The sequence below is a fragment of the Rhinolophus hipposideros genome (assembly GCF_964194185.1).
Source record: "Rhinolophus hipposideros genome assembly, chromosome: 1".
NCBI classification, from domain to species: Eukaryota; Metazoa; Chordata; class Mammalia; order Chiroptera; family Rhinolophidae; genus Rhinolophus; species Rhinolophus hipposideros.
Genome location: NC_138047.1, coordinates 37,940,272 through 37,967,680, shown reverse-complemented (window position 1 = coordinate 37,967,680; position 27,409 = coordinate 37,940,272). Strand labels below are relative to the sequence as shown.

The 27,409-nt window shown below is 44.4% G+C and overlaps 1 protein-coding gene across 1 annotated transcript; it reads right to left on the bottom strand.

The window, feature by feature from the left end:
• On the bottom strand, positions 1-27,320 carry LOC308499160 (uncharacterized protein; the record flags this gene model as incomplete). The annotated part of the gene is made up of 8 exons (XM_081052109.1): positions 1-4,586; positions 6,093-6,364; positions 6,454-6,504; positions 11,535-11,609; positions 15,934-16,070; positions 16,355-16,576; positions 26,298-26,331; positions 27,298-27,320. The coding sequence occupies 7 exons, from the start codon at positions 27,318-27,320 to the stop codon at positions 6,316-6,318; spliced, it is 591 nt and encodes a 196-aa protein (XP_080908235.1). The 3' UTR covers positions 1-4,586; positions 6,093-6,315.
• Positions 27,321-27,409: the final 89 nt, after the last annotated feature.

Genomic DNA, 27,409 nt, shown 5'->3' with positions numbered 1-27,409 from the left:
CAACTATAATTTTATATATATAATGTGACGGCTCGGTGCGATGTCGGAGGGATAGTGGAAGGAGGGAGGGGGGTCCACAGTGTGAGGGATATAAATGATGAACGTCGAAGTAGTACCTTGTCTTGTACACCTGAAACTAAAAAAAAAAAGAGACATGGTCCAAGCAGAAGTAACCCAAGAATATGGAAAGGAACTAGCAAAGGTGAGAGAAGAGGCCATAGCCAGGATCCCCAAGATTGAGAAGGGGATCCTCCTGCTATCCTGGTAATAGCTGATTATCCCATACATTTTTTCAGCCAAGTGATACTCCTGAGTATCCCCTCTCATGACTGAGTATCTCCTCTGCTGTGGTTTACACCCCAGCAGAATTGTTTATGTAGGTGCAACACGTGGTGTTCACGGCAGTACAAACTCCTCCTTCAGCAGCTAGGATATAGTCAAGTGCAATATGGTTGTCTAGAACGATGTTTGCAAGAGTTTAGAGAGTCTTGGACATCATGTAAGGCTCCTCTGGTCTCACTGGATAGTTTTCCTAATTCTGCAGCAAAGCTGGATAGGATGAGTTCATGTTCTCACGTCCCACCCAGGGTACTGTAACAGAAGGCACCTTCCTCCCCCGGGGAAGGACATTGTCAAGGAGGCTACAGTGAGCCCGGGGAATGGAAGAGTCCCAAGTCATTAGCTGGGTGCTATGTGTCCCAATGTGCATTGTCCATATATGAGATGGGGACTCAGGCACCGTGTAACTAGGTATCCAGTCTCGTTAGGGCAAACAGACCTGCTACATTCCTGGGAGGAGTAACTGCAAATGTAAATCTCGGAGGAGCACAAGAGATATTTAGAAATATGGAGGTGTTTAGAAACGAGGGAGGTAGAGCCTGGGGTTGGATGACCACCAGGACCGATGATAAAGTTGCCCAAGTTTACGTAGGGGCTCTGCGTTGGTAGGTTTAGCAAAAATGCTGGTGTTGGGTTGGAAAGGTTTGGGATTAGCTGTATAGAAGCAGGTTAGATTGGATATGGATAGGTGTACTAGGGTGAGAGGAGTGGCAATATGGGGAGGTTGGAATAGAAGGTAAGGTCCCTGTATCACGAGTCATTGGCCATTTGGAGGTCAGGGAAAGCAAGAGGTAAGGAGTTCCCTTCCTGTGGGTGTCTGTGGTGGACCCAGCAGTCCTTCACCCCTCCCTCTGCTACTACCCTAGAAAGCCTAGTGAATTCTTTTCCTGAGGTGTTCTATTTGGGGGAATAATTACTCCTGCTTGTTCTGTAAAGGCCAAGGGTAGGGTGATAAAAAAAAAAAAAAAGAAGGTAGGGAGCATTTTTGAGTCTAAAGAGGGATGGAAAAAAAAGAAAAGGATGTTGTTTATGGCTATCATGTTGTTTTTCCCTTTTGAAGAGGAACTTGAGGTCCTCTATTGTCTGACAGGAATAGTTGTGGTCTGAAGTTGTCTCGAGTGTCATTTCCTTCCAAGGTTTTACCCGGGAATAATGTATCCAGCTGGTGATCCCTGGAACCTTAATAGCAATCAGGGAGGATCAGAGAATGGGATAAGGGCCTTTCCATATTGGTTGTAATTGGGAGGTTGGAGACCCATCTTTCCATATTTTTCTAGAATCTGAGTCCCGGGTAGATGTAAGGGCAAATCAGTTATCTCCTGGGGCTTTATTGCTAGTCCAAAGTCCTTAAGTGCTTGTTGGAATTGGTTAAGAGCTGTGGCATATGATTTGAGTGCTGTAAAAACGGTCTAAAAGTAGATCAGAATGAAGGAATGGTTTCCCGTAAAGAGCCTCCAAGAGGCTGAGGCTGAGAGTAGCTTTAGGAGCCATTCTAGTGTGGAGAGCAATATGTAAAGTTTTCTTCCAATTTATAGATGCCTCTTGAGTAAGTTTTCTGAGGGCATCCTTGAGCAACTGGTTAGCTGTACGTGACCAGATGACTGGGGCCTCCAGGAACAGTGAAGGTGATAGTACCCAGCGCCTTGGAAATTAACTGTTGAAGAAATAAAGTTGAAGAAATAGACAGTAGAAGAAATAAAGGCAGACCCGTCTTCACTCTGGAGGGAAAGGGGAAGCCCAAAATTGGGTATGATCTCATGTAAGTGTTTCTTTGCTACCTCCAAAGCCTTTTCTGTCTGGGTTGGGAAGGCCTCAATCCACCCAGTGAAGATGTCAATGAAAACTAGTAGATACTTATGACCTTGAAAAGGGGCATTTGAGTGAAATCCATTTGCTGTCCTTACCTGGGAAGACCCTTCTATGTTGAACTGGCTGGATTAGGTGAGGTTTTTGTGCCCCAAGAGTTATTAAAGGAACAGGTCGGGCAAGTAGTTACCTGTTCAATGGTTTGGCAGAGTCCCTTACTGTTAAATGACCTGGAAATTAAAGAAGTAAATGAATCTCTTCCTAGATGGGTAGTATCATGGATAGATTTTACTACCTTCCATTGAATGTTTTGAGAAAGAAAAATGATTTCTTCTCGTTGAAGCCATCCAGAGGGTGTAGGTTGAAACCCTCTTTGGACTGCCCAAACCTCTTCCTCTGAGATATAGTTAGGAGAGGGAAAAATTAGGAGTGGGCAGTAAGGCCCCTGAATGGGATGCTCCTGGAGTATCTGCAGCCCCATTTCCATTAGCTATCTCAGAATTTTTCTGGTGCTTTGCAGTGGACTGCTGCCACCTGCTGGGGTAGGTAAAGAGCTTTTAGTTGATCAAGTATGTAAGAAGCATGTTTGATGGATGGGTCTTATCTCTGGAGGTAAGAAACTCTCACTCCATACAACTGCATGTGTATGAAGAACTAGAAAGGCATTTTTGGAGTAAGTGTAGATGGCGATCTTCTTTCCTTCTGCCAATTCTAAAGCTCTAGTAAAAGCAGAGCTCTGCCAGCTGGGCAGAGGAGTTAATGGCTAGCAGTTTAGAATCTGACTTCGGGGTTCAAACTACGGAGTAGCCCGCTCTCCACTTTCCCTCTACTAGAGACTCCTCCGTCCGTGAACCAGATATCATTAGGGTTTTCTAAAGCCTGATCAGTAAGGTTGGTCCTGGGGCAGAGAGAAATGGAGTCTCTTCACACAAATGAAAGGGAGCATCTTTGTCAGGAGGGCAGCCTTGCCGGGTTTAGGGTACTGCAGGTGGAAATGGTAATATCAGAATTTTCCAAAAGTAGAGCCTGGTACCGTAAGATTCGATTGTCCAATAGCCAATGGTGGCCCCTTCCCTGAAGGATTTGTAAAGACTTGGATGGGCACTCCCACCAGAGTAAACTTAAAAGCCTCTTCAATTAGCAGGGTAAGCGTCCCTAGAATTCTTAACCATGATGGCCATCCCCTAACAGTTGGGTACAGGCACTTTGAGAGGTATCCCATCGGCTGAGAGTGGGTCCTAGCCTCTGGGTTAAAACCCCAAGAGTGATTCCATCCCTTTCATGAATGTATAATCGAAAGCGTTTTGTGGGATTAGGTAGTCCCAGTGCTGGAGCTTGAACAACTAGGTCCTTTAATTTGGGGGCGGACTCTCTCTGCGTGTGGCCCCCAGTTCAGAGGAGTAGAATCATCCTTACCCTTTAAACTGTTGTGTAGAAGCTGAGTTTTAAGTCCATAATTTGGGATCCATAGATTTCACTGTCCAGTGAGCCCCAGGAAAGCTCTTAGCTGTTTTCTAGTGGTTGGGTCTGGTAGCTCTAAGATTTCCTGAATTCTCTCAGGCAAGAAACTGTGAGCTCCTGGAGTGAGGATGACCAAAGTATGTAACCTTCTGCTGAACTAATTGTGCCTTGTTTCTGAAAATCTTGTAGCCTCGTGTAGCGAGGAAATTTAGGGTCTGAATAGTATGTTGTATGGCCTGGTTCCGAGTGGGGGAATATACGAGATCTACACATTGTATAATGGTCCCCCCGCTTCCCCCATCTGTCACATTGTAATCTCCTAGATCCCTTGCTAGAGCCTTGACAGAGATGGGGCCTATCTCTAAATCCCTTGGGAATGACTGCCCAGGTTAATTGCTGGTGGACCCCAGTAGGGGTATCCCATTCAAAGGCAAAGAGGAATTGAGACTGAGGATCAAGAGGAATACAGAAGGCATCCTTTAGGTCTAGGGTGGTAAACCTACTGGTTCCCAGTAGGATGTAAGGATTAGGAACTCCCGGATGCAGAGGTTATCAGAGCCTCGTGTGTCACGTCCAGAGCAGACAGGAGGGCTAGGCCTGCAGGGGAAGGGTGGGAGATTAAGAAAAACACAGAGACAGGAAAGATAGGATCAGGAGGTCCACTGTCTACGGATGGCAGAACAGTGACGCAGTTTTTCATTTTTCACACGGTTTTATACTGTCTTAGATCTATTCTAGCAAGTATTAGAACTTTCTATTATGTGTATTTGCAAGCTTGTATGTGTGCGGCTGTGACTGTGTTAGCTTGTTCTTTCTGGGGGAGGCTGCTGAGGCGAGGCGTCCCTTGGATGAGACCTTGCAGGCTGCAAGGACCTTGTCAGCTTATATTCTGCTCCCCACATTTCCCCCTTTTCTTTTTAAGCTGCGGCTGGTATTAAGAAGTAGGTCTACGTGTCGGCGTTCGATGACTCGGTAGTCGACTGCAAAGATACAAAATAGAGTAAGTATTAAGAGAAGGATACCAAACAGGACCCAAAAAGAGTGTTGAAGATTAAATGGGTTAAACCCTTTGAGCTGGGTTAACAGTTGTTGACCAATATTAGAAGGATCCAGAATCAGGTCGTGTGTATGTTGAATGTCAAGGATTTCTTGATGGAGATCATTGAAGTCAGGCTAAGATTGTTATGGCTCCAGATACCCAGTACATGGTTGCATATCTTGTCCCACTGCCACAGCGTCTTATTATATGGAGCGGGAGTAACACAGATTTTTTGGAAATCGGCATGGCAACGCAGGCTTAACCTTAAGCGTAAAGCTTCTACCTCTTCACTAAGGGCCATCATAGTTGCTTCTACGGCTTTTAGCTTGTATTCTATCTTTAAATCTATTTTTTTCTTGTGTTTTTAGCGCAATGAATGTGTTTTGGGCCAAAGCGTTTACAAAGTGGGTGGTTTGTATGCCCTGGTTGAGGGCGGTGGCGGCGGTCACAGCGGTCACTATCAGGGAGATGACTGTCACTATGCCAGCTATGACCATGCCAACACCTTTTTTTGGGGGGTAATTGGTTTTTTATCTCCACTAGGGCTTGGAGTCCCTTATCATCATACCAAGGGCGGAACAAGTTGGTGGGTATTAAGAGGTAAGACGGCTGGTATAGTACCAAGATTTGGGAACCTTTGTTATATGTGCTGACACAGTTGGTTAAGTTACAATTAATGCACTCAATGTGTAGCTGTTGTTGGCTGACACTGGCGTTTAGCTGTCCCACAAGGAATGTATAGGGCGTTTGGATGCAGGCCCCAACTCTATACATGTTTTAACCCCACGTCCCGTGTGGATGAAGAGATGTTTATAAAGTCCACGGTAACAAAGGCTCACCAGAGCTCATGTTGAGTTTTATGTTGTGGGTGGTCAAGATGGGAGCCACATATCCCCCGGGAGTCATCCATTCCTGATGTGGGCCAGAGAAACGATGTGACCAGTCCCATATGGTTTGGGTTAATCTAGTGACATTATGTTCAACAGCTAGAGGGTGAGTGCACTCCAGCCAATCAGCAAATCCTAATAGTTCTATGGAGGAGGAATGAGGGCAATATGGAAGGGGTGAATAAGAAGTGGGGACAATAGTGGAAAGGTTAGCAAGTCCCAAAGGAGTAAGTTGTTGTAGATACTTGTACATATCCCATGGCCCAGAGAGGTTAGCTATTTTTGCTCCCCCCATAGCAGTTTTGTTGATGGGCTGGACTTTTAGACACCCCGTTATGTTCTGGGGGCCTGTGCAGAGGGGAGCACCAATGGCAACCCTGGTATAATTAAAGGAGATCCACTGGGGTGTAAGATGTCTGTTGGGGTGTCCATCAAGGACCCATGTGTTACTGACAAAGACGGGGACACTAGGGCCGTCCGTGTGGCAGGGTGAAGTGTGTGGGGGGGGGGTTAGGAAAGAAGGTCCAGAAGCTTTGAGTCTCTGCATGAGCCACACTTGCCTGTATTGTTACAATGGACAGCACGGCAAGGAAGAGTCGCTCTGGAGTCACGGGTAAGTCCTGTCAACGTACCATGTCTTCTTCAGTTATTAAGCGCCTGAGATGTCCCCATGTGGGCAGCTGGGGTTGGCAGGTCCCCAGAGACAGAGGGATCGCTACAGATGGTGTTACCTTTGGGGTTTCATGGGCAGTATCGGTGTCTTGGGGTAGGAGTTCGGGTCTATCACAGTGTGTCACCAATCATTCTGGTGGCCACCGAGGGCCAAACGTTCCTAGGGAAAACACAAACATGACCTCTTCCCCAGCCCAGCACAGGATCGGGTCCATGCCAGGCATTATCAAGAGGGTCTCTCCATCGTACCATGGACAGTGGAGGGTGTTCCGGTGTCCATTGTAGTTCACCAGTGGCATCCTGTTTAAAAAATTGAGGGTAAAGAGTGAATGGTTCAAGATATTGTTGGGTGTTGCCAGGGTAATTCCCCTTTTGTTTTGTATTTGTGTTTTGAGCGTGCGGTGAGCATGTTCTATGATTTTTTTGTCCTTGGGGTTATATGGGATCCCTGTGGTATGTGTGGTCTTAAACTGAGAGCAGAACTGAGCAAAAGCTTTATGGTATATCCAGGCCGTTGTCAGTTTTTAATTGTTGAGGGAGGCCCACTACTGAAAATGCTTGGAGACAATGACTAATGACGTGGGTAGCTCCTCCAGGTTGTGTAGTGGCGAATAAGAACCCGGAACAAGCATCAATAACAACATGAACATACGGGATATTTCTAAAGGAGGGAAAATGAGTGACATCATTTGCCAAAGTTGGTTGGGGAGTAAACCTCTAGGATTTATTCCGTAGCAGGGTACGGGGAGATGGATCTGGCACGTGGAACAAGTTAATACTTGTTCCAAACTGTATCGGGCCTCTTTTTTGGTAATACCAAACTGACGCCGCAAGGCAGCAGCGTTTTGATGATAGACTATATGGGACAGTTGGGCCTGTGTGACAGGAGTGGATTGGGATACCTGGGCAGCCAGAAGGGCGTAAGCTTGGGGGTGTATGGTCTGGTTAGCAATGTCACTGCCTGGAGTTAGGGCCCCAGGGAGTCGAGAGTGGGCCTGGATATGGCCGATATAGCTCGGTTTTGGCCTGGCCTGAATTAGCTTTTGGAGTTGGCAAAACAGATGAGAGTTCTTCATGTGAAGTATGGCCGATGACAGCAGTCTCAATTGTACTACTGACCGTGTATAAGTAGCAGCTATCGGAAAAGATGTTAAGAGCCAGGTATGGATGGAGCTCTGGGGCCCAAATCAGGGCAATGAGTTCTGTGTGCTGGGCAGAGGCAAAGTGTGTTTGCTTGGAATGTGTCTGTGCGAGAGTTATGTACTACGGCTATGTCGTTACAGGAACCATCTGTAAAAACGGTAAGCTCGTTAGGAATAGGGTTAGGGGAAATTACCTTGGGGAAAATTACCGGGGTTTGTAGCAGGAACTGAGGAGCTTATTGGCTGGATAGTGGCAATCAATGTTTGCCGGGAATTTGGCAAGCGCCAGCTGCCAGGTATCTGAGTATTGGAATAGCCAATGTTGTTGTTTTGGGGTACAGGGTACAATTATAGCCTGGGGGTCATTGCCTATAAGCTGTCTCTGTCGTTTTTGGCCTCTGAATCAGGGTGCCAACGAGGTCATAATAGGGAAGGAGTACTTTGGGGCCCGTATTGGGCCCCAATGGATCCACTCGGTTGGCCCCTGATCTTGCCATAGGAGGCCTGTAGGTTATGGCTTGGTGGGGCAAATAATAAGCTTGATCGGCATGGAAGGGTCGATCCAAAAAACTTGGGTTTGTTGAATGGCTTTGTTAACTAGTTGAAGAGCTTGGCGGGCACTGGGGGACAACTGTTGAGGGGACGTGGGGTCAGGGTCTCCTTTTACAGTATCGAAGAGAGGCTGTAGTTGACCCGTAGTTATGCCTAAATGTGGACGTAGCCAATTGATATCCCCTAATAACTTTTGGAAATTATTTAGTGACAGCAGGGAATCGACTTAGATTTGGATTTCTTATGGCCATATTGTTCTTTGAAGAATAGTTGTCCGGAGATAGGAGAATGGAGCAGCCTGTTGTACCTTTTCGGGGGTGATGTGAAGCCCATGGGTTGTTAAGGAGGCGCTCAGTTCTGAAAATGCCTTTTGTAGGGTCTCATAATTTTTATGGGCAATTAGAATATCCTCTATATAATGAATAATATACGCATCGGGGAAGCATTTTTTAATCAATAGCTAAGGCAACAAAGTTCTGGCACAGAGTAGGACTGTTGGCCATCGCCTGAGGGAGGACCTTCTATTGGTACCATTTTATGGGTTTTTGGAAGTTAAGGGCCGGTACGCTAAAGGCAAAGCGTTTTTTTTTTCCTGAGGATCCAAGGGGATTGTAAAGAAACAGTCTTTAAGGTCAATAATGAATAAGCAAAAGTCCCATGGTATAACACTGCGTGTGGGAAGGCCAGGCTGGCTGGCTCCCATAACCTCCATTGTCTGATTAACCTTGCGGAGGTCTTGTAACAACCTCCATTTACCTGAATTTTTTTATTATTATTACAAATATTGGAGTGTTTCAAGGGCTATTGGAGCGCTCGATATGACCAGCAGCAAGTTGTTCAGCAACTAGCTGTCATGCCGCATCGAGTTTCTCCTGAGTTAGGGACCACTGGTCTATCCACACAAGAGTGTCAGATTTTTAAGTTATTTTTTCTGTGGTAAGCCCAGTTGGGGTAGCAGGAGTTACCAAGGCCCCTATGTTAAATTTGGATATCCTAATCCTAATTTGTCATTTTTTGGCTTTACCTGTATGGCGGCTGTTATTCCCTGATGGTTTTTCCCTAGCCCCTGGGAGGGTAGGAATCCCTGATTGAACGTCATATGGGAGACCTGAGTACTTGGACTGTACACCGTAAAATGCATCTGTACACACATCACGTCCCCAGAGGTTGACAGGTAGTCCTGGGAGGACACAGGGACAAAAGGTTCCCCGTTGTCTGTCTGGGTCTGTCCAGTTAAGGATCTTTGAACTTTGTAAGGGGCCTTGGGCCTGTCTTATCCCCTGTAGTTCTGTCGTAGTATGAGTGGTGGGCCAGGATGTGGGCCAATGTTGGTGGGCAATAACGGAAACATCAGCTCCTGTATCTAGTAGACCTGAGAATTCTTTTCCTTCTATCCATAGGGTTAATTTGGGTCTTTTTTCTGGATTTGTTGTATCCAATATAGATCAAAAGAGCCAAAGCGTTGAGTGCCTCGAGCCTTTGATGAGAGTACTTGCCCTGCTTTGATAGTGGGAACTAAAACCAATTGTGTGATTCTGTCGGTGGACAGAATCCTTTTCTGATAGTATGGGCCATGACCTTATTTCTCCCTTATAATCTTTAACGCTAGGTAGTATGTGAAATCCCTTCATAGTGAAGCTGCTTCTCCCCAAGATTAACCCCATGATCCCTGGGGGAATAGGCCCCCATATCCCAGTGGGAATTGCTTGTGGTCCCACCTCGGGGGTTAATATATAGCGGAAGGCGGGACTGAGGTCCAATCCTGCGATCCCAGGGCCCAGGCGTGGCCCTGCATAGCTGTTGGACTGTGGATCGGCTGCGTTTTGGAGAATTGCTGGTGGTGTTGTCAAGGCCCCCATTTATTTGACGGGCCAGGGTCGGCACCGTCGTCCATTTCCCTGAATTGGGTTCCTGAAAGCATAGTGTTGTGACTGACACTCATTGGACCAGTCGCCCATGACCAACCGTGGGCATATCCCGGGGGCACAATGACAGGCCCCCTGTTCTACCCTAGGGGCAGATGCCGGGGTGAGAGGGATTGACCCTTTTGAGGGCATTCTCTCGCAAAGTGGCCAGGTTTTCCACACGTATAACATTTGTCTGTCTGTTGCTTTCTCGGGCTTGGGCCAACCTGTCCATAGATTAGGAAGAGGCTGCTGCCAGAGCGGCGCCCTGGATGTGGGCAGGGTCAATATCCGAGCAGAGCCAAATAAAATCTGACAAAGTGCCCTTTTTCCTATACGGTCTTAATACAGCCTGACAGGGGCCATTGGCATTTTCACAGGCAAGCTGTTTTGTGAGAATTCGACCCGCTTCAGCGTCCGGGATTACGCGCGAGACAGCCTGTAAATAGGTGGGACACAGTCTTGATACAACTCATCTTACGTTAATTTTTTACCTTTTGTACCCAAGGTGGGCAGGCTGCGCCAGACTTTAGTTCCCGCTATGTTAATTTGTTGATAAGCTTGTAGGGGATAACTCAGCTGCTGGCCCAGGGGGCTGAATTGACCTTTTCCTACCAGCATGTCATAGGTAACAGGCACTTGATGAGGCTGATTTCTCTTTGCTTGTTGTTTGCACAATTCGGTCCATTCACTCTTCCACAACAGATAGTCCCCCCCATTAAGGCAAGCCTTAGCTATAGTCTTTCAATCATTGGGTGTTAGGGCATCAGTTTGTAAACCCTCTAGCAAGGCAATGGTAAAGGGGGCCGTACGCCCATTGGTGGCACAAGCCATTTTGAGGTCTTTAAGCATCTTAAAAGGAATAATTACACGTTCTCTAACTTGTTGTCCGTTGACTGCGTTCTGTCACAGGGTACAATTGAAAGCTGGAAGTGTCGTCCCCTTTCCCTGGCCTGGAGAACACTCCTTTGCAAAGCAAAGCATGTAAGGATAGGGACTAGAAGAGGCAGGGAGCAGGCACAAGGGGACATTTTTGTCTGAGATCTGAGGCAGCAGCTCGGGGTAGGAGGGGGCCCTGAGGCGGCGCTCCTCAAGACAGCTTAGCAAAGGCCGCAAGGAGGTCGGCCAAAGGGGAAGACTCATTGTCCGTATCAAAGTCCTGGGCGCTGGAGGACTCTGATAGAGTCCTTTCGGAAGAGTCATAATATTTTTTTTCCTCATCATCAAGTTCTTTCCCGTAATGGGTAGGGGGGAGTGGTAACTGTTTATCTTGTACTGGCGGGAGCACCAGAGCACTTCAGGGCTTCATACCCCTCCACTGCATTGTGTAAGACCTGAGAGAGCCCTCCCTGTGATGAGGGGGGCGGTAATCTCGAAACCTCTGGTGAGGGGTCAAGTGATTCCTTTACTAAGTTCCAAAGCACAAAGGTGGGGATGGGAAACTTCCAGTGGCCTTCAGCCGTGAAGCGGTCACGGAGCTGCTGCCCAACTCTCCCATGTAGTGGGATTGACTGTGCCCTCTTCAGGGAACCAAGAGCATGTCTCTTGTATAAAAGACAGGAATTCCATTTCCTGGCCTGAGAGAACACTACAGCTGCGAGCCTTAAGCATAGCCTTTAGCATTTGTGCAAAAAGGTCCCTTTCTTTGGACCTGTGCTGTCCCATATTTTTCTCCCGATTGAGCTTAGCTTGCTCCCCTCATCTACCTATAACTTCGCGGGAGTCTCCTTACCCGTTTCTTCTTCCCATACTCAGGTCCCTGTTCAGGCGCTGCTTGTCACATCCAGTGCAGACAGGAGGGCTAGGCCTGAATGGAAGGGATGAGAGATTAAGAAAAACAGACAGGCAAGTTGGGATCAGGAGGTCCACTGTCCACGGATGGCAGAGCAGTGGGGCAGTTTTTATTTTTCACATGGTTTTATACTGCCGTAGAACAACTATCTATTCTAACAAGTATTAGAACTTTCTGTTATGTGTATTTGCAAGCTTGTATGTGTGCGGCTGTGACTGTGTTAGCTTGTTCTTTCTGGGGGAGGCTGCTGAGGCGAGGCGTCCCTTGGATCAGACCTTGCAACTGTAAGGACCTTGTCAGCTTACATCCTGCTCTCCACATCATTTACTATTAGGTTTTGAACAAGGTCATAGGTTCCATCTTTTTCCTTTACTGGTAGGATTGAGGTATTACAAGAACTGGTGGGGACCAGAAGCCCATGTTGTAAGAACTTCGAAATTGTAGGTTGTAGGCCTAACTTGGCTTCTGGGTTAAGGATATTGCTTTTGATTAGGGAAGTGAGAAGAATCTTTGAAGCTAATGAAAACTGGGGGAGCCGATTTGGCTCCTCCAGGGGTCCCCCTGGTCCCAAACCACAAAAGTGGTGTGAGCCTCCCAAGCCTGACTGGGAGCGGGCTAGAATCCATTGGTAGCATTTATCGTTGGAGAGGAGTCGTGGCCAGTGGTGTCCCTCCAAGAATGATCTCGGTTCCTAGTCTATGCAAAACATCCCTGCCCAATAGAGGGCTGGGACATTCTGGCCTAACAAGTGTGGGTAAATGAATATCCATCCCACAGACATAATGGGGGAGTGAAAAACTTCGAGGTTGGCTTGCCTGTAACTCCCAGGACAGTACAAGATTGGGAGAAGGAAGTTAGGACAGAATAGGTGGCCCCTGTATCTAATAAGAATTGACCGTGTTTCCCTGAAAGTAAGACCTAGATGGACCATCAGCTCTAATGCGTCTTTTGGAGCAAAAATTAATATAAGACTCGGTCTCCATTATAGTAAGCTAAGACCGGGTCTTACATTACTTTTTGCTCCAAAGACGCATTAGAGCTGATGGTCCAGCCAGGTCTTATTTTCGGGGAAACACAGTGACTTGTCGTTCCTGCCACATCCATTTGCGCCACTGGCTCCAGTCCAGTAAGAGACCTTTGTTGAGGCCGACGGGAGGGGGACTTATCAGTCCTGAGCAATCACTGGCATGTTGGAGGACAGTCCTGACCCAGGCATCCTTCGACCCGTGGGGAAGAGTGGCCCAGTGCCCCAGATGCTTGCATTTGTAGCAAGCATAGGGGACCTCTTTGTTGGGACCTTCTTTGGCCGTGTCCAGGTACGCGACAAATGCTGTCCTTTACTGAGGGGAGCGAGGCGTTCTTGGACAGTGGCTGACCATGAAGGGCCACTAGCTTTGGGACATACCTAGTATCCTTCCTTCTTTCCTTCTGAACTTTGGCCTTGGTTTCCTGGTTTCAATTCTAGAGACCGTATGGGCAGTGGTGAGCATCTCATCTAGAGCACGCCCTGGTTACTGAATAACCTTTTGAAGCTTCCACCTCATATCTGGAGCGGATTGGGTTAGAAATTTATCTTTTACCTTTAAGGATTATTTGGCCCTCATAAGAGTCGAGAGCTAAATTAGTGTTTACTGAGGGCTTCCCTTAACCTCTCTAGGAAAGCAGTCAGGTTCTCTGTCAGGCCTTGGCAGATGGCCGACACCTTAGAATAACTTATGGCCTTCTGCTGGCCAGCCTTGAGACCCACTGTAACACAAAGAAGTGCTCTTTCCCCATTTTTCAGCATTGTTGTAATCCCATCCAGGATCTATGGGCAGAATGGCTCTATCTGATAAATGTAGGTCGTTCGTGTTATTTCCTGGCCTCCTTTAGGACTCTCCTGCTCAGTATCTGGTAAAATGTATTATAACATTCCTCCACGTAAGATCACAAGCCAGAGTAATGTTAGAATATTTCAGTTTATTTATTGGAATAGATCCAAATTCTCCTGCAGCCTCGAATAATGGACAAACTTTGGCCGCAGGGGGGCCAAGAGGAGATGGTCCTGGAGGCAGAGGAGTGGGTCCCAGGTATGAGGGTGGGGTTAGATATAAGAGGATCCCGAGGGAATGGAAGAGTTAGCCTATTGAATAGGGCTAGGGGCAGGTTTTTCTCCAGATATCAATGAGGGACTAAGTCCACATTTACAAAAAAGGTCTTTGGAGTCTTGTAAATAAAAGAACATCTGAATATAAGGGATCTCAGGCCATTGGCCAAGGTGTTTGAAGAATAAGTCTAACTGAAGGATGGTGTTATAAGTTAGGCTCCCGTTTAATGGCCAGAATTCCCCAACAGGAAGGCGAGATTGAAGCCAAGTAGGTACGGGAGCAGTAAAATCTGCCTGACCAAGGCAAAGGGCCAGAAACAGAAATCTTAGATTAGAAAAGCCGAATGTTGAATGAGAAGTTCAGGAGTGTCTGACAGAGGGAACCCCCAGCTATTTGGCTCAAAGAGGGTACTTGTCTCTGCCTGTTTTGGAGATTAGCCTCCAAGATTGGTAATAATCTGTGGCAATGAATTCCATATGACCAGTCAGTCTGCAGGTGTCCCCTTCTGAGGTGGCCTGGGTGATGCCATTCTAGGCAATTACGAAGAAAATGTGCAAAAAGAGTTCTAGCAGAGCTCCCCGAGGGAGACTATTCTTCCTGCCCTACGGTCCAGTTGTCAAAGTACTGACAAGTACACTCTCGGACCTCCAAGAGAAAAGAAAAAAGGTATCCCAGAGGGTAGAGGTGAGTAGGAGGAGACCCAAGGGTAATTTTTGAATAACAACTGCAAGGTGAATGCTCAATACCTTTATTTAAGACTTCTGGAAAATGAGGTATTTGTAGACATTCAGAATTGGGGAACAGGAAGAACTTCTAGCACTCGCTGGGCTCTGTTCGTCTTGCTGCAGTCACTTTTCTTCCCATATGAAAACTTTCCTCGTCACCTCCAGCACTTACATAGTCTAATAATCTAGCACCACTGTGTCCTTTATATTTATATCCCTTCTTACACCTCATTATGCTACATTCATAAAAGGCACCCAATTTGCTGACCGACATACACTCCCTTTGTACCAAGTTTTGGAGAACTTCTGTAGGTTCTCTGTAATTAAATACTGTGAAGAGCTTATATTCCTAATAGCTCTACTGTGGTCTTTTCCCCGAAAGCTGGCCTAATCTGTTTAAATATTTCTACTCTTATACCAGGACACTAAATCTCAAGAGATAAGTGACTTTCCAGATGTCACATAGCCAAAAAGTTACATATGAGGCTTCTTCAGTCACTACCTAAACTGTTGATTGACATATAAAATGAGAATATCAACTCCATTGAATTGTGAGAATTAAATGAAAATAAAGCAACCGCTATACTGCTCTTTCACCACCAGCACTGTGCTACTGCTCTAACTCCTTTGAGAGCACATGGTTGCTACAAGTTATATAAGAATATTTGACTTCTAGTGTATTGTACAAATATACAAGAATATCTGGCACCTGTGTATTGTAAACTGTAAAGTGATAGTTGGTATATACCTCAGTGAAAATACCAGCACCACAGCATTCCAGTTTCAGTGGCTTGTATCTGTAGTTTTCAACCTATAAAAAAGTTTTTAAATGACCTTTTATATAGATAGAAATAAAAAACAAAAACTTAGAGGTACAATTCTTTTTAGTTTGTCTGAAAGGATGTCCAGAAAAGGCTGTGTGTATACGTGTCCCATCATCGGGATGTTTTCCACCTTCCAAGTTAACCAAAGTATCCAAATTCCCTTCTTTTATCTGAAAACGCTAGGCGGTATCCCCCGAGTTTATAAAGCATGCCTGAAGGTAGCATTCGAAGCTGTTAAATTTATCACTTTGCTATTAACTATTAAAAATATCACAAAGGCTCTTAAACGGAAAGGAAATTTCCTTCAGGTGCAGCTGTGACTCCAGACAGGATCCAAAGAGGAGTTTTACAATCTCTTCTCTGGGTTTTATGGAGACTTTCTTACTTTACCCTTCTGTGTTAGCCTCTTAAGACACTGGGTCAGCCTTAAAAGGGCACAAGAAAGGGTGATCTGGACTGGTTGTTTTTACAGGGTTCTCTAGGATTTCCTACACTATTGTTGCCGCATATCCCGTGGACAAGTCCGAAAACCCATTAGAAGCAGCTGTCTGTCACGTGGTGCCCGTGACAGTCAACTCCCTTTATGTTAATCGGAGCCCGATTCTGGCCTTTGCACCAAACCGCAGCCCAGGTGCTCTCTGGTCGCCACTGGCCGCGTGCCAGGACCTGGGCCACTTCCTGTCACACAAGGACGCGGACATACCTGCGCTCACCACTCCGAGCGCCGCAGCCCCGCAGACGCCGGAGACAAACTCCCCGGCCCAGGCTCGGCCTGGGAAGGGCTGTCACCCCGCAGGCGGAGCCACCCGGAACCAGCTGCCCAGGAGCCGAGGCCGCGCCCTGCGGAAGCAACGCGCACAGGTGTTAGCCCGCCAGCCCGCCCCGGGGACCCTCCAGGCGGCTCCGCGCGGTGTCTGTGCCTCGCCGGCCCCGGGACGGGCACAGCCGCCCGCCCCTCCGGGCCGCCGAGGGCTGCTCTACCCCTCGGTTCTGGCCGCCGGGAGCAGCGGAGCTCCGGGCGGGCAAAGCTCGAGGGGACGCGGGGCGAGCCCAGCCCCAAGCCCGGCCGTGGCCCGCCAGGTGTGCTCCCCGCCGCAAGGGGCTGGAGACCGACACGCACTCACCGGCCAACTCCGCGCGACTGAGGCCGGCGACTCGGCGCGGCGCGGAGATGAGGAAGGCGGCGCGGGGCGCGGCAGAGGGCGGCGGGGCGGGCAGCCAATCGGGAAGGCTCCGGACCGGGCGGGGCGAGCCCAGCCATTGGTGCCCTTGGTCCTCCGCCCGCCCAGCTCCTTCCGGCTCTGTCCGCGGCGGGAGGACGAGCCAAGCCTGCGCGGAGCATCCTCCTGGGAACCCCTGGGAGTGCTGGTGCCTCCTCAGGCCTTGGCTCGCGTGAATGTGGTTCCTTCAGGCCAACGTGCCTTCCTCGGGACTCTGCTGGGGAGGTGACCCGGAGATTCCCTTCCCTGCGACTACACTAGTCCAGTATGTGCTTTAGAGTCCGTCCTGATAAACGTAAGCTTACGGAGAAGCCAGGACCACGTCTCTTCCCACAAGCTTACCCCATGGCTCCTCCTACACCTGGGAGCACCAGCCTCTTTTCCTCATGCTCTCTATTCGTTCCTTTACTGTGTCGATAAGTAGACTGTAATTAGCCAGGGGTGGGCCACGGTAAGCCTTTCCTCGGTGACAGACTCAAACTTGGCAAACAAATAAGTGGAATAAAATTGGAGTGTATACTTAAACGAGAATTCTATTACGGTTCTAAGAGTTTACCATCTGTTAACAAGTATAATCCGCAAAATGTCTTTTTTATGATTTCCCTATTACAGGTGGGGAAACAGAGATGTTGAGTAACTTTCCAATGTCACAGAACAAGGAGCAAGGACCGTGTTTCCCGGGAAATAAGACCTAGCCGGACAATCATCTCTAAAGCGTCTTTTGAGCAAAAATTAATATGAGACCCGGTCTTACTTTACTATAAGACCGGGTCTTTAATATAAAATAATGTAATATAAATATAATAAATATAATATATAATACACATAATACCGGGTCTTATGTTAATTTTTGCTCAAAAGCTGCGTTAGAGCTGATTGTCTGGCTAGGTCTTATTTTCGGGGAAACACGATAAGTGGTGGATCCAGGATTTGAACCCAAATAGTCTGAAGATGTAGCCCCTCAGAACACTGTGCTACACTTCCTCTCACCAGGTGTGTGGGGTGGGGCAGGAAGAGAAACAATGACCTAGTTTCATTGGTTGATCATGATAGGCTTCTCTGGTGGTGGTGGTGGTCTGCCAGCACAAAGAACAGCTTTTGGTGGAGCCCCGGGACAGAACTGGAAAGTGCTTGACCTGTTTAAGGACCCAGAAGTAGAAATGGAACTGAAGGATGCAGGAGCTGAGTGGCCTGAGAAGAAGGTAGTTTGGGGACCACACCTTGCCAGAGGCCTGGATAGAGTTTGTGTTTTATGCTAAAAACATGGTAAGCTGTTCAAATGTTTTTTAACAGGGATGATAGGACCTGATGTAGGATGTGGTTTAGGATGTGATTAAGATGATTTTGGTGGGGAGAAGAAATGAAATAAAATGTATCAATAAATTCTAGCAGCCAGCCACTATTTCGCAGATATTCATAAGATCATGGTAAAATGGGTTAAGGTGGCAGAGGGAACACCAGTTTGCTGTCTCTTCACTTTTCCTATCTCAGAGTCTTCCAAATATGTAGCAGAAAGCAGACCTGGGTCACCAAGCTAAGATTCAACAACATGACCCTGGCTATAGGAAGAGCTTGGTCAGAGCAGGCAGAACTAATAGGTCACTAGGAGATGGATCCAGTTACCAGAATTAGGCAGGTCTCAGTCAACCTGGGGGTATGGGGGTAGTGGAGAAACTTTGGTTCTGAACCCCAGGAATCTCCCCTATATAAAATAAGATTTCATTTTAGAGACTCAGAAATGATGGGTCAACTTGTAGAAAGGTTCCCCAAGATTCATAGACTCAAAACATCCCCATGGCCAATCGCCTGCATTCTCTGAGTGGCTACCAAACCCCTGGACAAAAAAAAAACAAACACCTAATGGGAAGTGTTCTGGGAACAGACTAACACTGTTTTCCTCCATGCCCCATGGGATGAAATATACATCATATGGTTTTCTATTTTACTGTCTTGCATAGAAACACATTAATCCCAATATTTTCCTCAGATTTACTTTTAGTTCACTTTTTTTCCAATATAAGAAAGTCCTAATAATAAACCTCAATTCTTGCTCTGTCCCTCTTCATACCATTTGTGAGGTAAAACCCAGCTCGTTCATTGTTGATAAGATCAGAATGAAGCTAGACATCATGTACAAAGCAAGAGGGAACTCTGTTAAAAGTGAAACGGAGTTAACCAAGAACTTGAGAACAACTTGTATTTGTTTATTTGTGATTATTTGTAATTTGTTTGTTCATTCATTATTTATGCATTGTATATACCCTATTTTAGTCCAAAAAGGATTTGAATGTAGTTTACAAGAGTATATTACAATGAGATTTTAAAAACAGAGTGAGAAAATTGGATGCAGGGAAAATAAAGTCTGGGGCTAATACACAAAATATAGTCCATTAGGCTCTGTACACTTGCTGGAAGAAAGTCAAATTTTTTCTCTGAGCTGCCTGGGCGTCAATGTAAAAATATGAAAATAGAAATAAATCATACACTCAAAAGAAATACAGATCTTCCTGAAAGAAATTTCCTCCATGGATTTTCATAAAGAGTGTACTGCAGACCAACCTCCTCGGTATGAATAACCTAAAAAGAATGTTTATAATCTCTCAAACTTTCATGTGTCCAAGATTTTTGATGTCCAGAGTATTTCCTAATCAAGATGGTTCAGCATGCTTAAGCTCCATTAAAACAAAAAAGTTTTTTCCATGTCCTAATTATCATGTGGCAAGAGGGTTATCAGTCAGGCCAGGTGACATTTGAGAAGAAAATTAGATTCTGATTATGAAGCAGATAGGCCACACTCTACTGCAATATTGAAATTAGTCACTGAAAACATAAGTCACTGCTCCCATAAGAAAGATTTGGTAATTTGGATTAATTCTCTGGTCAAAGATTCTGCTTTGTGTTTTATATATAAGATTATAAGATTACAAGTGTAAAATTAGGTTCCGAAACAATATACCTCCATAGGAAGTCCTCCATGATAAAATGCTCACTCCAACACATCAAAGTGCAAATTTGTACATCAAAGTACAAATTTATTTTGATGTGAAATTAATTAGTTGCTTAGAATATGTATCAACTAAATATGCAGTTAACAATAATTTCATCCTCTTAGAATAAAAGTGGCTTTTGAGGAAAGAATTTGAATAGCTTTTCTCTTTTAAAAAAATGACCAAGGAACTTTGAGCCCAGTGCTTTTTTACTCTGACCCATTGATGGTCATTCCCCATTCCCTCTCCCCACATCCTCTGGCAACCTCTAATCTATTTTCTGTCTCTATAGATTTGCCTATTCTGGACATTTTGTGTAAATAGAATTACACAAATTCTATTTGGGGGTCTTTTGTGTCTCACTTTTAAACTTAACATACCATTGTCAAGGCCCAACAAACAAAAGTATGTAGTACTGGGGACTTCATTCCTTTTTATGGCTGAATAATATTTCATTAACTGGATACACTGAATTTTGTTTATCCATTCATCAGCCGCTGGAGATGCCTTTGACTTTTTGAAGAAACCGTGTCAGCTGGCTGATTGCTTACTCTTGACATTGTTTAATTTGTTTCTCTATCCTCTGTTTTTCTCATAGGCTTGAGAGAAAACCCACATTCTTGAAAACACGGTTGTCAAACTTGAGGATGAGGAAGAATCACCTGACACACTTGCTAAAGGTGCAGAATGTTAGGCCCCATCGCGGGAGAGTTTGATTTAGTAGACTTGAGAGGACACCCAGGAGTGTGTGTTTTCAACACACCAGTTGATTCTGATGCAGGTGTTCCCAGAACACAATTGGAGAAACTCTGTGTCCTTACATATTGATTTTAATGGCACTTAACCTTTCATAGGAAAGCCATAGAAGCAACTGGTAGGTCATTGACTTTTTAAAGATAAAGTTGGAAATATTACTTAATGGAATTACTGAAAGGGCCTAAGTTAACATCCTGGCTGATGTCTTCTGGGTTGGAGATAGACATTTAAAGGAAGGGTGACCAACAGAATTGTGTTATGGTTGTTACTTAGCCACTCTGGAGTGAATGAAATAGCCAAATTTAGCTTTAAAGGCAATGAAGCCAAATAACCTCTAAGCATGGATCTTTACAGTACTGATCTCAAAATTTACAAATGCACTCAGATTAATTACTCAAGAGTACTTTTGGATTCAGGAAACTTTTTTTTTTTTGCTCCCACCCCCCCATCCTGGTTTTTAAGACATTGTTTCTCAGTCTAGCTGTAGGGTGCAGCTCTCTGGCCCACACTGGTATTATGAGCCCTGCGTGAGGTGGGGAGGTGCCCTGAAGCAGTCCACCTCACTGGCAGCTGCCAGCTGCTCACGGTGGCTGCCAGCCAGTGCACCCACTGGACGCTCACTGACACACATGGCAGCCCAACGACCTCTGCCTGTTCACGGCAGCCCAGCTCCAGAGAGAGCTGTTGTTCACAGTCTTAGCTGTGGAGGGCTCAGCTCACTGGCCCATGTGGGAATGGAACCCGCCGCCTTCCTCCTGAGCCACTGGAGCCGCTGGGGATTCAGGAAATTTTAATTCTTAATCTGAAGCCATTTTCTTTTAGGTGACTGAGAACAAAGTAAATTGTAGATATTCTAAAGAGCTATCCTTTTACTCTAGAAATATGGTACATCAAAGTACAGCCATTTTTGCTTCAACAATTTTTCATTATCTTAATAATGTATTTTACACCAAAAACTCCTGAGTAGAAAGAGTTGTTTTTCTTTAATTTAATGACGAGAGTTTTCTTTCACTTAATAGATGAGTGATGCTTTTAAGGGTCTTTTAATGTCAAAGCTGCCAGAGCAGCAAATGGAGCTCCACTTACTCTGTGCGTCTCATTAAGTATTATCACAAAAGAAGGTAATGTGGTTGAGGGAAAAAAACCACCTGTGCCTTTTGGGGCTCTGAGAGAACAAAATGGATTTCAGGATATGAAAACTGAGTTTTGACTTTCAAGTGCCCTTCCATCCAAGGGCATTCAAAGGGGAGTTATCCGTGGAAGGGAATGTTTCATTCTAGATTAATAATAACCTCAATTTATTAGCCTGACTTATAAGGGGTGAGTGCTTACAGCAAAACTGTATTTTAAAAAAACTTTTTATTAGGTAAAATGTCAAGTATACCCCCAAATAAGGAGAAGACTGTTGTAAAGCTGCACATAGCCAGCATCAAGCTTCAGCAATTAGGAACAGTTTGCCAATCTCATCTGACCGCCTATCTTTATTTTTATTCATTCATTTTCAAGGAAATTCCAGACATTGTGTCATTTCACCTGTAAAAAAAATTAGTATGCACTTCTAATTGATAAAAACATTTCAAAACATAACTATATGCCATTATCACACCTAACAATATGTTTTTTTATTATCATCTAACACCAGGTCCATATTCAGATTTTCCCATTTGTTTCAAAGCTGTCTCTTCACAATTGGTTTCTTCTAACAAGAATCCAAACAAGATCCACAGATAGCATTTGGTTATGTCTTTAAGTCTCTTTTATTTTGTAATAATCCTCCTCCTTTACCTGAACACTGATTGGTTGTCAAAATTGGGTGATTTGTCCCATAAAATGACCCACATTCTGGATTTTGGATTTGTCTTTTTGCTTTCCCTTAGTGTCATTTAACTTGTTTATCTTTATTTAACTTTTTTTTAATGTCTTATAAACTGGCTTGATGAGATTCAGGTTGAATTTGGGGATAAGAAAACTTCATACTTCCTGGCGTGTCACATCACAAGGCACATAATAGCATGGTTGTCCCATCTTCCTCGGCTTCATTAGTGGGTTCAGGTGGTGTCAACTAATGCTTCCATTAAATTGGCTCTCACTCTTTCACTGAATGTTTCTATCTCTATTTATGTTGATTCCTTATATTCTTCATGCCAATACAAGCTGTGAAGTAATAATTAAATTTAAAAGTCATCCCTTCTGCATTTATTAGCTGGGCTTCTATAAGAAACAACTTTCTCTCATACACTCTTTGGTTACCCCTTAAAACAGTTCATACTGGGAAGGCAGGGTAAATTCTTTATCAAATTTCAGAGTACTATAACCTTCAATAACGATGGGGACATTGCATATTATCATGAATTCAGGATTTTTATGTCTTATATTTCATCAGAAATACGTTTTTAAAGTTGATGCAGGAGATAGACTCATGAAATGTTGGTGTTAGCCTCCTGAGATAGTGTTTCTCAAAGTATGACCACAAACCATATATATCGGAACCCCCCGGGGCATGGTTAACATGAAAATTCCTGGTGTCCACCATGACCTACTGCGTCAGTCTTAGGAAGCCCTGGAATCTGCATTTCTAACAAATTCCTGTAGGGATTTCTAAAATAACTGTGGAATGAGTACTCTTATGGTAGAACCTCACAGGAGCGTGGGGACAAAGCACCAAGTACGTACACACTTGAGCAGCTCCCCCAAAATAAGCTCATGAGATCAACCACTGCTAATTCAAGAGAAGGAAAGGTGGATAAATTAGCTCCTTCAAGAGGGGCCTGCGTGGTGGTCTGCAGTGCGAGACCCCGTGCAGTGGTAGATCTTGGTTGAGACAATCTAGGTTCTCACTACCCATTGTTATTAGAGCTCTGGGAAACTTGAAACAGTAAATCCTGTACAACACAGTTCTACGTGGTAATGGACTAATCTCTTGTGGATGCCCGTGGAGCAATGTTGTTTACATCCATAGCTTCAGATCCCGTACAGCTGTTACAGGACCTCCCACTGCATCACTGTGTCATCTCATCAGGTAACACAGTTCCGCATCCATTAGGACCTGGAGTGCCATTCGTATTTGAAGTACCAATTAGTAGTGTTCTCATACATTCTGTTTTTGAATTACTTATCTCTAGGGAACTCACTTTCAGTATTTTATTAAAGTCCTCTAATGCTTGACATTTTGAGCAAAACCTTTGTTTAGTTGGTTTTCCATAAAAGTGATGAACCAATGTCATTTCATTTGCCGTTATTTATTGAATTTTAAATAGCATTTTGAATGCACTGACTCACAGGAAAAAAATATAGATGCTCTTAAAAAAAGAGCCAAACTTGCAGATCTTGTCAGTTGAATTTTTGGCAGGTTAGAAAAAGCTATACTACACCTCTCAGCATTTTTCTGCCCAAGTTCTTGGGAAGAAAGAATGGGAACCAGGTTCCTGGGGCGTAACAAAAGTTCCAGATGTCTCTGGATAAATGCAGCCACACTGTATGCCAGTGACGTTCTGTGTTCCACCAATATCCAGCCCATAGAAAGGGCGTGGCAGAGGCCAAGCAGGTCGCTTGGACCAGAATTACATGCAGGCTGTTTGGGGATTCTTCAGGTTACTGGCACCACCCTGGCATTGTGGTCTCCAGGCAGAAACCTGGCTTCGAGACTATTTGGTTAGGGCCGTGGTTATAAACTCAAATGCCTATGGGGGTTAAGAGACAGCATAAAAGAGTGAAGAGACCTGGACAGGAGACTGGTGATTTAGGAAGACACGTCCCCACTGAAGGAGGCCACCTCCGTTCAGCTTCTCCTGGCCTTTACCAGAAACGTGGACCCTGAATAGCTGAATTCTCTTTTTAAGAGAAGCTGATAATCTGAATTTTTATGTGAGCTCTCTGGATTTCAAAGGTTAACATTAATTCAAATGGATTTTGAGCACAGCAATGGTTAAACTAAATATGTCTGTGGGCCGTTGTTTTGGAGCTTTTAATGTAGGGGATACAGTACTTTAAATTAATACCACAATGAAATAAAAGGGAACTTATATTTTCCAGACTAAGGTGAGTGAAAGTTAAGAGTCTCTGGCTAGTTTGCTGACGCTGTTGGCAGAGATTCAAACTATAAACCTTATAGGGATAAATTAACTATATTTTGGTCAGTACCCCGAAGTTAGACATTTGCAGTTGGGTGCCATTTGTCACCTAGAAGCTCTGATGAATGTATATGGATCAGTGCAGAGCCGTAACTCAGAGTCCATGCTCTATTAATTGTGGGCCAGAGGTGACATCTTCCTACAAGAAAGCTATCCCCCCGCATTGTGGAGTTAGCCCCTGTAGAGTCCTTGGAGGAAAACAGAGCTGAGTATTTATATGGATTGCATTATAAAACTCTAAGCCTTGACTTTCTGGAAAAGAAGGTAGTAAGACTATAGACGGACTGCTTTTGTCTTTCCAAACAATGATAGCCAGATAGCATGTTCTGTTGGGATTGGATTTCAGTGTCAAGTTGTATTCTAATTAGTGAGAGAGAGAAAGCATGGCTATGTAATTACAACATATGGACACAGAGATCTTTCATGGTTAACTAAGTGCACTTAGGAAATTAATCGGAACTTTGGGAAATTAAATCTAGTTTAAACAGAAATTTTAGACTTAAGAAAGTATATTGAATACAAGTCTGGGTATCCTATAAAAGGCTAAGCACATATGGACTAGAATTCTATTTCTGGCTCTGACTACAAACGGTATGGGTCTTAATCACTTAACCTCTCTTGGCTCCAATTGGTTGAATTAGATGAATCTAACTGTAATATTTAATTATTTTACAGCTTATACTTCATTTTTTTAAAAGTTGGTTGTTTTTCTGTCATTGGTTATAGTCATTGGCTACTCATTTCTCTATCTTGTTTTGTTTCGAGGAGATATTAGATGAAAACTTCTATTTGCTAGACCAGTCGCATGTCTGTGCTATTGTTTTTGTGTTAGTTGGAACATGGACTGCTCATCGAGAGGGGTCTAAAAGGAAATGGGATGATGTGGACTCATCATCAAAAATAATTTAATGAGCATTATGAAGTTGTACATGATTCTCTGTCTGCTACAAAAGGAAACACAATTAGTTGTTTATTGAAATACACTATTTTAACACCACAATGAAATACACCATATAAATATATAATGGCTAAAGTTAAAAAGCCTGATAATACTAAGGGGAGAGGTAGAGCAACTGGAACTGTGACGCTCAGATAGTGGGAGTGGGAGTTAGTATGGGCACTTTAAAAACCTGTTTGGCATTGTCTCCCCAAGTTGAACATATGCATACCCTATGACCCAGCAGCTTATGTCTAAGTATGTACCCAACAGAAATGTGTGCATGTGTTCACCAAAGGACAGATACAAAAACATTCACAGAAGCATTTTTGGTAATAGCCTCAAACTAGAAACAACCAATACCTGTCAGTGTTGAATTCGTAAACAAATTGTGACATCTTCATACAATGGAATACTATACAGCAACAAAAATTACAGCTTTTTTTTTAAATTAAATTTATTGGGGTGACAATTGTTAGTAAATTTACATAGATTTCAGGTGTACAATTCTGTATTACATCGTCTATAAATCCCATTGTGTCTTCACCACCCAGAGTCAGTTCTCCTTCCATCACCATATATTTCATCCCCTTTACCCTCATCACCCACCCCCCACCCCCTTACCCTCTGGTAACCACTAAATTATTGTCTGTGTCTATGAGTTTTTGTTTCTCATTTAAAAAATTACAGCTTTTTTGAACAACACCACTGAATCTCGTAAATATAATACTGAGCCTAGTTCATGTGATTCCTGAAAGGCTTATCAAGTGAGTATAGTATTCTGAGCCGGTCAGTTCCTTACAGTGTACCTCTTTTTGGCCACTAGTGACAGTAAGTGATGACTAGCATTTTACAACGTACATAGCCCCATAGCCACCACTACTAGGAGCATGCGAGCATAGCCCATGTGACCTTGTCAGTGTCACTCTTAATTTGGCCATCTGACCCTATTTTCTGAGAAAAAAAGGAAGAGTAGAACCCTAACCCCGGAATGGGTAGACAAAGCTATACAGTGAGAGACTTCAGGATAATCTTACCTTGTTTTCAATGGACAATATGGTTGCCAGCTTTCTAGAAGGGCAAGACCAAAGAGGAAAATTATAGGTGCTGAGGGAAGTCTCATTGCAGGGGTGACTTATGAATCCTTGCCCTCCCACCAGGTGGCAGGGGTAGTAAAGAGGTTTTTAAAGCTATGGAAGTAATCACACATGCGCTGAGATCTGGGAGCGTTTACTACTAGGGTATAACGGTGAGAAGATACAAATTTTCCTTTATTGTGTTTATGGACATGGAAGGAATCTAAATGCCCCTAAAGAAAGCCTGTTCTAAATCTGATCAGGCTATTAGAACAACTACTCACTTACCCTAGAGAGTTTTATCCTCTTTCAATCACACCCCATTCAACAAATACAGCAAGTCTGCCAGTAACGTCCTTTCAACGTCCTTTATTGTAACATTGATAAGATACTGTTGGAACTTACCTCTTGTTTATATCAATTTACCTGAGGTACAATTGTTTTTGTTATACCTTGTTTCACTTAAAAGTCATAGAACCTATTGACAATGGTGAGGACTTACTGTATTTATTGAGCACCTACTATGTGCCTTACTATTCTGAAGGATATGGCAGTGAATAAAGTAATCAAAACCCATTGGGACTGATGGAGCTTGTATTCCCATCCACTGAGAAGATGGAGGCCATCTCATGTTAATTTCCTCAACCTAATGGATGTACTTCCTCCTTTGCAAAGCTCTTGGGCCCTTGATTTGCCCCCCTACCCTTCTAATAAGGGTACTCCATCAAGCCTTATTTCTAGGTTCATTAGCCCCTCACTTTTGGATGACAAACATACTCAGAGTCTCCCCACATAAAAATCGTGGTAAAAGGGACATATAAAATGATTGAAACTTCCATTGATTTCCTTGCGTCCCTTAAGCTTCTGTTTGATATCATTCCTTATTTTATGACCAAATCTTTCTAGAAAATCTCATTTCTTGGAAAGCTCAGTTGCTTCAACTTCCTTACCACACACTTACCTTCTAAACTCCACCTTCCCCATACCCACATGGGCTGTCAGTTCTATATAATTCAGACCAGAACTTGGAGGAAAGAGAAAACCACTAGGAAAGCAGGATGGTGAATGAAATA